This window comes from Homalodisca vitripennis, chromosome 2, assembly GCF_021130785.1.
Source record: "Homalodisca vitripennis isolate AUS2020 chromosome 2, UT_GWSS_2.1, whole genome shotgun sequence".
Lineage (NCBI taxonomy): Eukaryota > Metazoa > Arthropoda > Insecta > Hemiptera > Cicadellidae > Homalodisca > Homalodisca vitripennis.
In genome coordinates this window covers 170,880,770-170,897,644 of record NC_060208.1, presented here as the reverse complement: position 1 = coordinate 170,897,644, position 16,875 = coordinate 170,880,770, and the positions used below count along the sequence as shown (strand labels likewise).

The window sequence follows — 16,875 nt, the reverse complement described above, 5'->3', positions numbered from 1 at the left end:
TTTTTTTTTTTTTTATTCTAGTTTGTCTTATAGACAGGCTAGTTATAATAAAACATGCAGCGCGTGGTTCTATTTTGTTCATTGTGGTTGCCTTTTTTAATGGTGAAAGTTCCGGGGTTCTTGTACCCCCCGAAATTACGCCACACATGGTTACCACAGGTATTGACAACTATTGACACTTCGCAAATATACAATTATTCATACCACATATATACATACATTGAGAAAGAGTGGAAGTAATAATTTATTACAATACCATAAAATTTGTTTTTTAAATTAAATATTAATGTGACTATTCATTTTTTGACAAATTATTGTAATTTTATTTCCCTAAAGAGCCTATCAGTGTACGGTTAAAAAAGAAGGACATTAAAATCATAGGATATAAGGAGGGTATGGTTCTGGTAATATCTTCACTGCAAGGGGGTCCATCAAGCAGACATCCTATTCCGAAATTGGACTGGACCTCGGATTTTAGCACCAATATCCAGGATAACATTGATGTATTATAGCTGTTTTGAGGGGTTTATATATTGTTTATTTATCGAACTTAAAAATTTTATTTATTTCTTGGTAATAATCAAAATTATTTTCTGAAAGTATTTCCACTAAAGGTTTATTTTTGTAAATGTTTTTCAATTTTCTGTAACAAATTTCTCTATTGTGTAAATATTGTGGACATTCCCTTATTATGTGGTCTAATGTTTCTTGTTTTCCTTCAGAGCATTTCAAACAAAGTGGAGTAAATATTTTTAATGGAAAAGAGGTGCGCATTTATATTTTGCGTGTCCAAACCTAGCTCTGCATATATTTATTATTTCGCTTCTACTAAATTTTATATTTTTAAACCACGGGTTTACTAGGATATCCTACTTGAACATTTTTTATACCAGCTAGCTTTATCTGTTTCCCACATTATCTCTAAACATTTTTGTTTGTTACATCTTCTTTGTTCTGAGTAAAAATCATGTTTTGGTATCCATAAGTATGAATTATTTCACCATTAAATATCGCATCTTTGGCTAATTTGTCCACCTTTTCATTCTCCTCTATACCGCAATGTCCTGGTACCCACTTAAATACAATGTGCTTTTTACTTTCCACAGCAACTTTTAATATACTTAATATTAATTCATTTCCATAGGACATCTCAGTCATGGTTTGTATTGCTTTAATCGCTGCCTGTGAATCAGTACAAATAAGGTAATAGTCACTATTTAAGTTTGAAATGTATTGTACTGCTTTTAATATTCCCACAACAATTCGGTTGTAAAACTTGATAAGATTTTATTTAAACAATATTTAATATTAATTTGTGTGAGGTATCAAGACAGCAGCGCCTGCACCATCAGAAGTATTTGAACCGTCTGTATAAATAATTGTAAAGTGTTTGTAGGTTATGTTTACTTCATAATAATAACATTGTCTTAAGCTTTCATTGCTTTGGTTGGATTTGTTTACTTCTAGAGTTTCCAAGTGATGTTTAAATTTTAAATTACTAAGGTCTGCCATTAATTGTATAGGATATTCTAAGTCGTTTACATTGCCACTATTCACTAACATTTTCTTTCTCCAGGTCATATTTTTGTTTAACATTTTGCAATGCAACTATAAAAATTAGGCTTGTGCTTTTTACTCCAATATGCATTATTCTCGGTCAGTAAATTAATACATTAATTTATAGTGAGTTGGGTGATTGGAAATTGGTTAATATCTTGTAAATTATTCTTTCTGTTAACATATTTCTTCTCATCCATAGTGGAATTGTATTACACTCCATCTCAAGTGCGATTATTGGTGTAGTTTTAAATGCTCCAGTTATTATCCTAAGTGCTTGATTATTGGATTAACATCAAGCTTATGTATTGTACTTTTTGCTACGTGACCAAATGCAAAAACAGCAATAATCAAATTTTGATTTGATTAGGCTATGGTAGATATTTAATAAATTTCAGGATGTGTGCATTTTCTTCCACAAGCTAAATATTTCAAGATATTATGATCCCTTATTCCATTTACAAGCTAATACTTTTCAATATGTTGTGTAAAGGTAAGTTTTATATCGAAAGTAATCCCAGTAATTTAATTTCTTCGACTAATGGAATTATTTTATTGCCCAGTAGTAGAGCGGTTTTAATCTTTGTGTTTTCCTCCGTTAGATATATCATTGTTTTACATTTTGTCAGCATTCATATCCAATCCCATAGCTTTGACATAAAAATTAACATTACACATTGCTTCTTGCATCTTTTTCCTGTGCCTGGCTTTGGTTTTTGTTCATTGTATATATAGTAATTCATCTGCATATTGAAGTGAAAATGTGTTTTTTGGTAAATCTTTATTTATTTCAGCTATGTATTTACTGAATAATAAGGGGCTCAATACACTTCCTTGGGGGATGCCTCTTATATGTATATCTGCAGTGACTATGGTTAGTAAACTTTTAATGTTAATTTCCTCTCGCTTAGCCATTTGTGGCAGTGCAATATAAATTTGGACGGAATACCCCATAAAAACATTTTATTTAATAGAGTAGGTATATGAACCTTATCATATGCACTGGATATATCTAAGGAGGTTATAATTAATATTTTCATTGTTTGTTAGGCCTGTATAAATATCTGATAGTAAGCTTAGCATATAATCACCACAACCAACATTTTTCCTAAATCCATATTGAGTATCTGGTACAATATGTAAGCTATTAGTTAAGCTCTCTAGTCTATTTTTTATCATAAGATTCATTAACTTAACCATACAGGGTATCAAGGAGATTGCTCTATACGATTGTTCTTCATGTCTATTTTTATTGGGTTTAAGTATTGCTACAATTTTACAATGTTTCCATTCTATAGGCATTTCTATTTTATTGTTCCAAATGTTATTGTAAATGGATAATAAATATTTAATGCGTTATTAGGGAGATTCTTATCATACTGTATGATAACCATCAATACCTGGGGCTGTATCCTTGTTCTTAAGTTGTATTACTCGTGTTAATTCATTAATTTTAAAGTCTTGTTCAGTATATGATTTGTATTTATTACCATGGGGGGAAATATTTCATTAAGATGAGGGACGTATTTGGGACCAGGTGTTCAAAAAACCTGTTACACAGTTCTATATTATTATCCATATCTCCATAATTTGCCTTTTCCTTAGAATTTTTAATACTATTTATAATTTTCCAGGCATTATTGACTTGATTTTTTATTATTTATTTTATTACACACTTCTATCCATCCTTGTTTTTTTGCTTTATTTAATTATTTCTCTTGCGTTTAATTGGGCTTTTTGATTACTTGTGATAATTTAAAGGTGTCATGTGTAATTTGAAAATTTTTAATGCATTATCTTCTTTGGGCGACTGCTAACGAACACTCATTTGTCCACCATGATTTGGATTGGAACTTATTATTTTTACATAATTTAACCTTTGCAATGGCTTGATCAGCTGCATAGTTATAACTTCACATAATTTAATTGATTTGTTTATTAATTGGTAATCTTTTAATTTCATCAATATGATTATTTACTATCACAGTGTAAAAGAAACCTAGTTTGCCTTTTTTTAAAATTCCTGTTGTCTGTGTTAATATAACCATTACAATTATCCTTGTTTAATGTTATTTCCAGTGTCATTTGTATTGGAAAATGATCACTTCCTATTGGGTCTGTACCTACTTCCCATTTTACCATTCTATTAAAAATGTTTGGGGTTACAAATGTTAAGTCAATTACTGATTGTTGATGGTAAGGATTTGGGACTGTAGTAAAACATCTATTGTTCATTAGTATAAAATTGGATATTAGTATAATGTTTAACTATATCAGTTTACCTCTGCTGTCGGTCTTATAACAATTCCATAGTAGTATATGGTGCGCATTCATATCTCCACATATAATTATATTGCCATTGTCCTGACTGAATAGTTGCTCGCTCCAAAATTGCTGGTTAATTTTGTTATTGTGCAGTATATATTATAAATCGTCAAAGGGATTTCAAGGTTGTTGATCTCTATACCTATTAATTGTATTGTATTAGTGTTTAATTCTTTAGAAATGTTATATTGTTATATGTTTATTTACATTAAAAGCTATTACCCCGTTACCCGTCCTCTCTATTAATCGAATTATATTGTAATTTTTATTTTGCAATATATCATTCTTTGTTAACCATGTTTCTTGTATTATACCATGGGGATATGTATATCATTTATGCTAAAGTTGTGGATTAATTCAGACCATTTGGCTTTAATGATCTTGAATTCCATTGAAAAATATTCATGTTACTTATGCTATACATGCAGTTATTACATTTCTTATTAAACCACATTTAATTGTTTGTTATGTTTGTAAAGGGATAAGCCTACCATGTTATTGTAATTATCTACTAGGCTTTATTCTGACATTGTTTAACCCTTTGCACTCGAGAGTAAAATTTTTGGTCACTTACCAAAAACTCGGGCCTCTATTGAACAAGTACTGGCGAAAACCTCGGAGCCCTTTTTATCAATTTTGTAAAAGGTTTTGTTAAAAAGTTGTAACTTTTTTATTTTAGCAGTTAGAGTTATAATTTTGGTTTTGTTTTTATTTGTCATAAACATTCTATATTGTAAAAAAAATATATATTTGTAATTACAATATTTTTAATACCTTTTTTCACTTATTAAAAAAAAATTCATTTGCAAAAGTTTTTACTAAAATTAACTTTAGTGCTATACTGAAAAAAATTGCATTGACATTATATAAACTACTATTATTTCTAGGTTTTACATAATTTTTAAACATTTACATAAAATTTATAAACTTACCTCTATAAACAAATATGTTGTAGGCAGTTTTGTAATTTCCGACAATTTCCCCAAATAGTGAGTTATTTATCAAATGATTGAATATTTACTTTTTTACACCTTTTTATGCGTAATACCGGTACTTTGGGATTATACCGACATTCAGTATGAAGAACACAAAATTATAAATTTATAGAAACAAACATGATAGAACGAAAAAACAACTCTTTAATTACAAAATTACAAACTTACAAACGATTGTCAATGGGGTCAGATTCCGTTATATGCCCCAACGCTTAAACCTTTTTTCAATGAACGTAAAACATTATAAATACGATGTAGTTGAGTAACAGAACTAACATTCCATCAATCAACAAGCGATTTCCAGGTATTGTGATCGGTATTTTTGTCGCTGTTATCTTATCTTTCTCGAGGAATCCCGATTACGCAGGGCCGCGCGGCGCGGCGGGACTCTGCAATCACGTTATCTACTAGACCGCTCGACTTTGACTCTGTCTGAGGTTGGGGAGGGGTTTGCGATAAGACATTTCCTGTTTTATATTGAAGAAATATTGTTCTACGCTAATCTTGTAATCAGTAGAAGCAAAATGTCAAATAACGATTCATGTCTGGGTGTTGTCGGTATAATCCCAAAGTACCATAATACCTCCCTCACTTTCACTTTTGGCATCGTCAGATGATTCCGAATTGATATGTTACTGACAAATAGTATCACTCAGATCGTCAACATAACCTTATTGACTGAAATAACTTATCAGACTAAACCAAACAATGAAAGAGATCAGCTGTGAAGTTGTGATCAAATCAGCTGACGAAAATGGTGAAGTTGACAAACCTCTACAACTCATGTAAACTGCAAAATCAACGCTCATAGAGTTTAAAGGTTTACTACGTTTTTACATCCAACAACTATCCAGATTGCGTATATCACAAATTAACCGCATTTGGATAATTTATAAAGCCAGTATAAAGGATTTATACAACGTCCGACATTTCGGACGTCCGAGGTTTTGGCCTAAACAGCAAACGTCCGAAATGTCGGACGTCGAGGTTTTGGCCAAAACAACGTTGTCTATTTCGGACGTCGGAGTGCAAAGGGTTTTTAAAGGTCATACCTATTTAGGCCCTTTTTTATCTCTAGAATAATTAATTGTACTTCTATTACTAATTCCTCTGGATGAGGACGTTTGCTTTGTATTAGTTGTAATTGGTTTATTAAGTAGAGAGTATTCATCACTGTTCAAATATGCAATTAAAATTTCATCAATTTGTTTCTTGTTTGATACTGTACTATTTTGTATTTTTTTTCCTGATTTCCTCAATTTTCGCATTTACTAGGCTTTTAAGTCTTATTTTGTCTTCCTCACTTATATTACTTTCTTTGGTCACTTTAGGATTAATTTGGCGTTCTCCCGTGTGTTCTGTAATTTCTTTACTGTTTATGTTACTTGGACGCTTAAACAAATTGTGTTTTTTAAAATTATTTGCTCTATAATTCCTGCCTGCATTATAGGGTCTAGAATTTTGTAAAGGTGATGAGCTGTCTTCTACCAGTTCTTGGTCGTTTGCAACGGTAAATATCATATTTTGAGATGCTAAAGTTTTAAAACTAGGCCTATCATATACTGAGCCTGTACCAGACAGATGTGGGAACTCAGTCTCACTACTTATAGAAGTATTAAACAAAAGCAACCTCTGCGTAAGACCTTCTTTTGATGGAATAATGTTTTTTATATGTTATAGGAAAAATTTGTTTAGCAGAATGATAATCCTCCTTCATTAAGCTCATTCTCTCTTTAATATTTTTTTGTCGGAATGAATTCAGGGCATTGTTTAGAATTATTACTATGAGGGCCACCGCAAATGAGTACATTTCTTTGGGTGTTCACAATTTCCTGTATGATAAGGCTCGCTACAATCTCTACATATCCTATCCTTGTTACATGGAGAGTTAGCTACATGACCGTATGCAAAACATCGAAAAACATTGTTTCACCGGTATCATATATGGCTCAACCCTCATTCGGACGTAGTTAAGAAAAATTGTTTCAGGTAGTGTATCTGATTCAAAAGTAATTTTTACAAAATGAGTGTCTGACAGTTCACCATTAACCCTCCTTTTGATTCTTTGGGCGTTAATGATAGGGCATATTTTTACCAGAAACTGTCTCCTTCATAATTTCTTCCTGCCGATATTTCTTTTTCAACGTAAACTACTCCAACCAGAATTAACTCTTATAGAGGGAACAAAGACATTGAAATTTGAAAGGTGGGGGGGAGTCTACCAAATTATTTGCTGATTAAAAAATCATTGCAAATTACAGAAAGATTTTTTCCTGCACGGTTAATATAAACTTATGCCATCATAATGTTGTTTAATAATTTTGCCGATGTTAAAGGGATTAATTTTTGTTTTGTTTTTGCTTTGAATTATTACTTCAAATGGGCCCTTATTTGTATCTTTATACATCATGACCATGTGACTTTTTTTGCGATCTGGGGATAATGATGTGGATTCTTTGAAATTGCCATCAGTAAGTTTTTCGTTTTAATTCTTTTGAATCATTTGGTAATGGTATTGAAATGTAATTATGTTCCAAAATAGAGCTGATAGCCTTTTCCGTTTCCATTTCATCTATCTCTGTGCGGGTGGTTTGGGAGTTGGCTAAACCTGACGGCTCGTCAGGTTCAGCCATGTTCTGACCGGTTTTACCGAGCTAAATTTGTTACCGTTTCTTACAAACTAATTGAACTAAAATTAAATGGTTAGTAATTAATGTTAAACAATACAACTTAATATTTACATACCAACAATAATTACATACACACACTAAATTTTAATACCAAAGGAAAATATGATAAAGGCAACCACAAGATTAACAGTAAGGCTTCACCAACGATGTTACTCTTGCACCGACTTATCACTGAATGCGACAACGGACTTAATAATAACTATAACAAGGCAAAAATCAGAGCAATGACTAACAAACGAATAAATGACAACACCATAGAATAACAAAACTATAGAGAATGTGATTAATAACAAAAAAATGTATGGTTGCCTGTAAAGTCGGTTTTACGGGCGAAGATTTTACGTGACAACGTCTTTTTCTCGGTAGAATATTTATTGATATGAATATTATTAAATTGCACAATAGGAACAAGGAATTGAATGAAAATAAGAATTGCACAAATTTTAACTATAGAAATATATTTTGTTTACTAAAACATTGTACATAATTTGAAATTAATTAAAATTTGTTATTGTAAATGGTAAAGTTGAATAAAACATTTACTAAAATTGGAATTTGAAATTCTTGCTAAACACAGTTAAATTCTAACTCCGCGCGTGGTGATTGGTCGGTTTAGTTCGTTTGTTTGGTCGCACTGTTATGACAGGTTAGAGGTTATAATTTGTTATTTTAAATGTTTGACTAGCAATACGCGCTGTTTCTTCTCAATCGACTGAATTACGATTGATTGCAGAGTGATTTAAACTAATAATTTACTTAACACTATCAACATTTGTCAATAGTATGACATAACCTATAAACTCAGTTTCTCAACTTTTGTGTCAATCTAACAATTAATCAATCAATCATAGTTTACGATAATGAAATATCAGTGTACAATTATTTACCTTTATTGTTGTAGTTGTTGTAAATGACGAATCTAAGCACTCCACATTTTCACGAATAAACATAGTTATCTGCTTTATCCCGTGCGGCGGACCCACAGTTATCTGCTTTATCCCGTGCGGATCCCGTGCGGCGGACCCACTGGACGGGCATCGTAACGTTACCGGGCGTTACACTTTTTCATGAGTGACTCCGAGCCGCAACCTAATTTAAGACGTTGTCACGTCAAAAGAAATTGCAACAAGACTATGATTATGACTAGAAGAGATGACTAATGCAGGTCTGGGCTGGAGTCCGCAGCAATGCATTTGATGGCTCGAAGGGATGTGGAGAAAAAATCCACAGACGAGCTAATGTCGTTGCCGAGTCGCATCAATCGTGGGATGGGGCTATGTCGGAGGTAGTTCCTGGCTGCATGACTCAGCTCGAACAAATGCTGCTGCCTTGTTCCTGTGGGGATGCGAAACCGGATCATCTCAAGTAGGCTGAAGCAATTGATCTGACAGTTTATGAGCCTGTACAGGAAGGAAATATCAGCAACTCTTCGTCTGCACTCCAGACTCCGAAGACCGTACGCAGCCGACAGCTCGTCCACTGAGACATCAAAGTACCTCATCCCAGAACGGCATCCCAGAAATCGCACAAAGCGTCTCTGCACTGACTGGAGCTGTTTGATATGTCCATGTTGGTATGGGGACCAGACCACAGAACAATACTCCAGCAGCGGGCGAGTAAGTCTCCTGAACATAAGGGCAGCAGCGCCGGTACTCAGCCCGTGTTTAACTGTCCGGATAATCAAACCCAATGACCTTGAGGCTCTGGAGCAAATGTGGCTGATGTGGGAGCCAAATTCGAAAGACGAGTCGATTAAGACGCCAAGGTCCCTGATTACCTCACATCTCTCCACCCGGGATCCGTCCACGGAGTACTCAGCAACTATAACAGTCGTCCTCCTACTATAGGTGATAAGCTTGGTCTTCAAAGGGTTCACGGACATTTCGTTGGAGGTGCACCAATTAAGGACATTGTCCAGGGCGCTCTGCAAAAATTGGCAGTCGTGGATAGATGTTACCTCAATGAAAAGCTTAATGTCATCAGCGAATAGCAGGAAGGGAACACCAATGGCTTCCTTGATGTCGTTTATGAATATCGAAAAGAGAAGAGGACCCAGATGGGAACCCTGGGGTACTCCAGAGCTTGCAACAAAGGAACAAGATAGGTGATTGGCAAACCGGACGAACAATCTACGATCAGAGAGGTAGCTCTTGAACCATCGCAGCATTACCCCGACGACCCCGTATCCCTCCAACTTAGCAAGAAGGTGCCGGTGACTTATTTTGTCAAAAGCCTTACTAAAGTCTATGTAAACTGCATCTACTTGATTTCTGCGGCTAAGAGCGTCCATCACATAACACTGGAGTGAAAGGAGGTTTGTTTCCGTTGACCTTCCTGCGAGGAAACCTTGCTGCTCATCAATGATAACATGCTTGAAGAGAGGCTGCAGCATGTCCAGAATGAGGCTCTCAAACACCTTACTCAGGACAGATTGCATCACAATCGGTCTGTAGTTAGTAGCGTCACTGCAATCGCCAGACTTCATTATTGGGATCACGAATCCATCCTTGAGAGCATCAGGGAAAATTCCAGTGGACAAGCTGAGGTTGAACAGAAAGCAGAGCGGAGGGGCCAGTTCGGAGTGACAAAACTTGAGGACTCCCGGAGTAACCTCATCAGGACCACATCCCTTAGCAGAGTCAAGAGCAACGAGTTTTCCGCGAACGGCATCGAGCGAGACAGAGCAATCAGAGAAGACAAAGGAGGTATTGAAGGGCGGAACAGGCAGAGCTCCGGAAGATGCAGGTGTGTATACAGAGGAAAAGTAGGTAGCGAAGAGCTCGCACATCTCAAAAGGAGTAGATACTTCAACGTTGCCAAGTCCAAGTGAAGAAGGAGTGGTAGATGTGCGATTGAGGTCATTCACGAAGCTCCAGAACACCTTGACGTTCGAGGAGATAGTAGAGTTGACGTAACCCACGTAGCTAGCACGGCATTCCCTGGAGAGGGTCCGGTAACACTCTCGGATCCTGCAGAACGAACGATAGTCCATCTCATCGTGAGATCGTTTGAACCTCTTGTGAAGTATCTTCTTAAACATGACAAGCTCCTTCAATTCTTTAGAGAACCACCTAGTAAATACAGAGGGACCAACACGCTTCCAGGGAGAGTGGGATCTAATGCAATCCCCAAGTTGTTTGCAGAAGCCGGAGAACAGCAGATTAACATCATTGCAATTATAATCAAGTCGAGCTATTCCACGCTGGAGATCACATCTTACCGCTTCTAAGTTACACCTCCCAGTACTCCGAATATATGTGGGGTGGTCCGCACGAGAATTCATTGGGCAGGAAGCAACACTGGTAACGCCAAGGGCAGGGTGACAGGGTTCAGATGCAAGAAGCGGATTGTCCTCCAAAGAGACAGTAAAAATGTCAGACGGGCCAAATATCAAATCCAATTGGACTCCCCGAACATTGAGGACATCACTGATCTGTGATAAATCCAATTGAGAAGCAAGGTCCAGAAGAACTCTCACAGGAGGAGAAGCAACGGGTAGGTTGAAGCCAGGCAAATTGAAATCACCGGTAATCAAAACCGCATCGAAGTTGTGGCAAGTGGAGATAGTTTCAGTGAGCGACTCAGCAAAAAGAGAGTAGATCCCTGTTGGAGACCGTGGAGGTATGTAAACAGCACAGATCAGAATCTTCAACAAGGGGTTAATTCTGACAAGCACAAACAGAGTCTCAACCGGCAGGTCAGGCTGCAAGATCTCAGAAGAGTGGAGAGTCTTGTTAACAGCTATCAATATCAATATTGTTTATGTAATATTGATAAAATATTACATAAACACTGAGTTCTTAGGCCTACTTTTTAGACTCTGTATTTATAAGAAATATAAAAAATGAGAACGACCGTAATCCGATTCCAAGCTCACCAGTATAGGTACACAAATTAGATCAAATATGTTTACAAGTTTATATTGTGTCTGGTTTATTGTGTTTATGATTACCATACTTTTCCTCCTCATGATAGGTAGAAAATACAAGTGCATAATATTACATTTAATGTATTTTCCTTTGTCTGATGAGATATTTATATAACGACTTGGATTATAGGTATTAATATTCCAGAATATTGTGAATAAAATTATCAATCAGACATCCAAGACGATATAAAATATTTTTTTGATTAGTAAGCTCCAAGTGAATATTCAGTAAAATTTATTACTAAATTGTTAACTATTAAATTAATATTATCTGGTTTGTCTAAAATAAAAATCACAGTTCTAAATAAAAATAATGGATTTATTTAAAATGGCAAATTAAACAGTTCAATGCTTCAGAATGTCATCACTCTCTATTTTCCACAAAAGAATTGACAAACCGTTTAGTAATATTAAAAAGTCCTTTGGCAAGAAATAAAAATTTCAGTTAAATATATCAAACTAAAATCAGAGCTCTTTTCTGAAATAAAATAATAATGTTTTTAAATAAAAATCAAATACCACTTGGAAATAATTAAAATAAAATGTTCACTTCTAAGTTCAATCAAAATTCAAAAATAAAAAAATAAAACTTCTCTTTCCACTAGTTGTCCCTTAACTTTCAAATCTTATACAACTTTTAATTAAAATACAACTCTCTCAAACAATTATTAAAGTTCAATTAATTTACAATATAAAATTCACAATAAAACAATTCAAATTAAATATTAATAAATTACCAAATTTCCAAAATTCAATCATAGTTACATGTTCAATTTTAATCCACTTTTCTTGCAAGTTTGAACTTTATTGTACTTTATTGTTCATCAATAACAAGTTATGCAGATTGCTCTGAAGTTTCTATAAATTTAATTTTTCCTATAAAAAAGATAACAAAATGAAGACTACAATTTAGGAGGAGTTGGACTATAATTGACGGATGGAGAAGTAGCCAGGGAGTTAATTCTGTTAACTCAGCACTTCCCCTTATCACTACTCTTATCTCTATGTTAGAACAGTGTTAAAATAATACTACAGCTCAAGTAGCTTTGCAGACAAAACCTTATCTTGTGGGCATACTTCACTTGATTAACCCAAGTACTTCCTGTAACCTCGTTTGTTTTGTTATCATAGGGTTATACCTAGATCAATATTTTATATTGGCTTTCAGTGATGCATCTGTGATTATATTGAAACATTTCTAGGAATACAAGGCGGTTTGAAAGTACAAATTTTGAAAGGTTAAACTAAGTTTAGTTGATTTATTATTTTATCTACTATTTTAAGGTTATGTGTATATGTCAATAGTACATAATATATTGTTTTTCATCCTAATGTTGGGTGTTTATTCCAACTTAACTTATTGTTTTAGAGGCTTTTACATATAAGTATTGTAATTACCTGGATTGTTCAGATATAAAGATATAGATTAGGCCTAGTCTTGAATTTCTTAACTGAAGTGGTGGTGTCATGACTGTATTAAGTTTTTTGTTGTTTTGAGATGCACAATTTGTAAAAATATTACTAACGCAAATAATATTTGACACAAGGTTAAACAACATTAGGCTAAAATAATTGGAAAAATACAGTTAAGAATATGATTTTATTTTGTACACCTGTAGTCTACAAATTTCCATCTAGTTGCTGTATCTACATTTGAGAAATGGGTACTTTGGGATTATACCGACCACACCCAGACATGAATCGTTATTTGACATTTTGCTTCTACTGATTACTAGATTAGCGTAGTACAATATTTCGTCGATATAAACCAGGAATTGTCTTATCGCAAACCCCTCCCCATCCTCAGACAGAGGTCAAAGTCGAGCGGTCTAGTAGATAACGTGATTGCAGAGTCTCGCCGCCCGTTCAGCTGGTGCGTCGCTTTGTTGTACTTCCGTGTTTTACCTCTACATTTCTCCAAACACAAAAATTCAATAAAAACAAACATTACGAAACTAAAACTAAACTCTTTATTGAAAAAACACTCAAAACTTGTTTTTATTCTTGATCACACTCCGCCACCCAAATCAACGGGTGCTGCCCCACGCTGATGTCAACGAAAGAAAAACATCCCTCGAGATAGTACCTATGAGTAAAATATCAAATTCTAGTGGGTCTGATCAGAAATATAAATTGAATTGTAATGGAAAGGCAATTATGTACCGTGCAAATCATGTGATGCCGCGCGGCCTGCCGTAATCGGGATTCCCGAGAAAGATAAGATAACAGCGACAACAATACCGATCACAATACCTGGAAATGCTTGTAAGTTTGTAATTTTGTAATTAAAGAGTTGTTTTTTTCGTTTTATCATGTTTGTTTCTATAAATTAATATTTTTTTGTTCTTCATACTGGTGTGGTCGGTATAATCCCAAAGTACCGAGAAATGATTAATTTCTACAATAATTTTGTGAACAAATAAGTGAATTATAAACATCAGGACTAATGATCTCTTGGGTTCAGGGAGTGTTAGGTATCCATTTCCTACAATCTCATTATTTTTATTGCAGTTGTAATCCAATACCCAAAATATAACAATGTAAATTTTACCCCGATAGCTCCGCTTTGAGAAGTATCATGACTCCTCTTTTATAAATGTTTTCCAATTTTGACAACATTTGTTATAGAACATGTTGATCTACTTTCTAGAAAACTGACAAAAAGTATTTCTTCCTCATAATTTGCTCTGGAGGTGTCAGAAAAACCTGGCAAATAAAATAACAAGGGATGTGGAGTTACAAGTACTTGTACTAGCTTAGTTCCACTATAACCAAAATAAACTAATATATAAGCACGGAAGAGGTCATTCAAATTTGTGTTGACTACTCCCATAAGGCTTCCCTTTGAGGGGGGGAGAGGGTGTCAAGACCCTCCTTTAATTTAAAACATGTCTGCTTTGTTTTCTAGATGCATTTAAACACATTTTAGAACAATTTTGGTCAAAATAGGATTAACTATTATAAACCAATAGTTAATGTCCACGTGATGTGCAGCTTCTGACCAATAAAGAAAGAAACAGTAATGATAAATATTTGACAGAAAAGTATCAAATGTAAATATGAGTAAGTGTAATTAATCAAAATGAGATCAGCATTAGAGGATTCAAATGGATTAGAAGTCTTAGAAAAAGATCCAACATGGAAGTGCTTTCTAAAAATGTAGTCCGTAAGGCTACACATGTAGCCTATGTTTGGGCTCAAGCATGTAGATAAAAATGAAAACTCTTACTTTGTTCAAGTAAATTGAAAACAGAAAGTTGAATTTGTTTTTAGAAAGTTCCAGAATATTCATTGTTGTGCATAAAGACATATCATCACAATTCTTTTGCTAGGTACCGGTACACATAATACCAACCAAATTTATTTTTGTGTTTTTCAGTCAAAAATAACAAAAACTGAAGCAATAACAACTACCCCGCATGTGTATTCACCTAACGTACCATAACCTATCAAATTCATATTGTAACTTGTCATACCGGTATCTTAAAGCCATCCTTCTCAACAAATGTACTAGTCTTTAGGAAAACAACTTGAAAACCCAACTGACCTACTGACTGTCATACACATGCTCCAATCTACCGTATCCTAAGGCCAAACACCTTACCCGAGAGCAAACCACCTTTCAGGATGCTTGATTGGCTTTTGTCCATTTATAAAAGCTAAGGCAACACAATAATACAACCACAATGAAATGTTTATTCTTGTTCAAGTTTCTTAAATTTTCATACTGAAAACCTAAAGTTTTTAATATTAAAAGTGTAAAAAGTACACTATTTTAGTGAATTGTAGTAAACTTTTTATTCTGTTTGTTTAACATAAATTTTATTTGTATGTTATTTGTAGTTTGGTATCAGGTAACCATTACTAAAAAGAACTTTGAAGATGCATTTATTTAAGAAAAATGTTTAAACTGTTGGATGAAATGTGTAACAATTTGTATCCAAAGTATACTTGCATACAAATGCTTATACCGTATTTATCTTAAATATTACATTTTTCATGGTAAAATTCCCTGAATTGTAAATTAGAAGTTGATTCTTTTATAAAAAAAAAACAATGGTTAGCGTTGTTCATCAAGTTAATTTAATTAACTTTCAAATCTACTATATTAAACATTTCAAAATCTCTTCATTGTATTTCATGTAAAATATATTATGAGTATGGAAGAAATTTCAGTACTTTGGTATTATTCGGAGGCCATTATGTTTGGAAGAGTTTTGTTTTCTTACCAGAAACCTAAAAAATACATTATTAGGAAGAACAGACTTTATTTGAATTACTGTGAAAATTACATGTCATTATGATGATCGGTTTGTGTTTTCTGCCTCCCAAAAGGAAGTGATTTTAGTGAGGAGCCCACTCTGTCCTCATCTACTATTTTTACCAGGCTGTATACGTAGGTAATTACAGTAAGTCAAATAAAGTCTGTTCTATATAGTAATGTAGTTGTTTTACATCCCTTGTAAAAAAAAGCCTTCCAAAATAGTGGCCTCCAGATAATACCTCAAAGTTCTTGATTTCTACAGAACCTTTTTCTTAGATGGCTACACGTTGGGGTATTATTTCGGCTGGAAAAATCAGCAGTGATTTTGTGGCTGCAATCAAAATTCTTCCAGAAAAGGAACACACTGTCTTGGGAGTGGCTGCTAGAAGCAAGTTGTCAGCAGAAGAATTCGCCAAGAAGTACAATATTCCCCTTTCTTATGGATCTTATGAAGAATTGCTGTGCAATCCGGAAATTGGTAATTAGAAAATAAAAATTCTCATTACCTTATTTTAGTGCATATTAATAAATTTACTCAATTTAATCTGGTACCCGGAGCACTTTATTTAGATATAAGATTTCGTCATTTATTAAATATATTCATTGTATGTTAGAATTTTACGAACATGATTTGGAGCATAACAAATAAGGTTGAATTTATAACAAAATAATATAGTTGTTAATTGCAGTAAATAACAAAATGTTTTTCTTTTTTTGAGCGGAAATATTGAAGTATGCTGCACATTAAAAGGAAAAAAAAAAAACAAAACACAGTACATCTTTTACTTAAACAGTAAATACAGGAGATGCAGTAGAAGTAACTGATTAATGATGACACAGTGAAAATGATAAGGACTGTTTAGTCAGTTGTAATTAGAATTTTTTTAAATAATCTATTAGTTGGTTACAATTATTTTTGTTATTTTGATTCAAAAATCAAAATAACACTTGCATTAAAAATATTTTTATAATGACAAAGCTCGATATAATTAGATATTTAAATTCACAGTTATTTCTTTAAAATAGAGGAGTCTATTTCTAACTTTAACATTATTAAATGTGTGAATCAATTGTAATTATTAATGTTCTATTTGGCGTCCTCATAGATCCTCTTTG

General features: G+C 33.7%; 1 protein-coding gene across 5 annotated transcripts in view; it reads left to right on the top strand.

Annotated features, from left to right (window-relative positions):
* The first annotated feature begins 1,378 nt into the window (after positions 1-1,378).
* LOC124355024 (trans-1,2-dihydrobenzene-1,2-diol dehydrogenase-like) overlaps positions 1,379-16,875 on the top strand; it is a 28,792-nt gene continuing 13,295 nt past the window's right edge. Inside the window, exons 1-2 of one of the 5 annotated variants that reach the window (XM_046805914.1) lie at positions 1,379-1,503; positions 16,036-16,237. In XM_046805914.1, coding sequence (XP_046661870.1) covers positions 16,036-16,237 — 202 coding nt within the window. In that variant the 5' untranslated portion in view covers positions 1,379-1,503. Of the gene's footprint in view, positions 1,504-12,473; positions 12,734-16,021; positions 16,238-16,875 lie in introns of those variants that run through there. The other 4 variants (XM_046805912.1, XM_046805913.1, XM_046805911.1 and 1 more) reach the window with 4 other exon arrangements.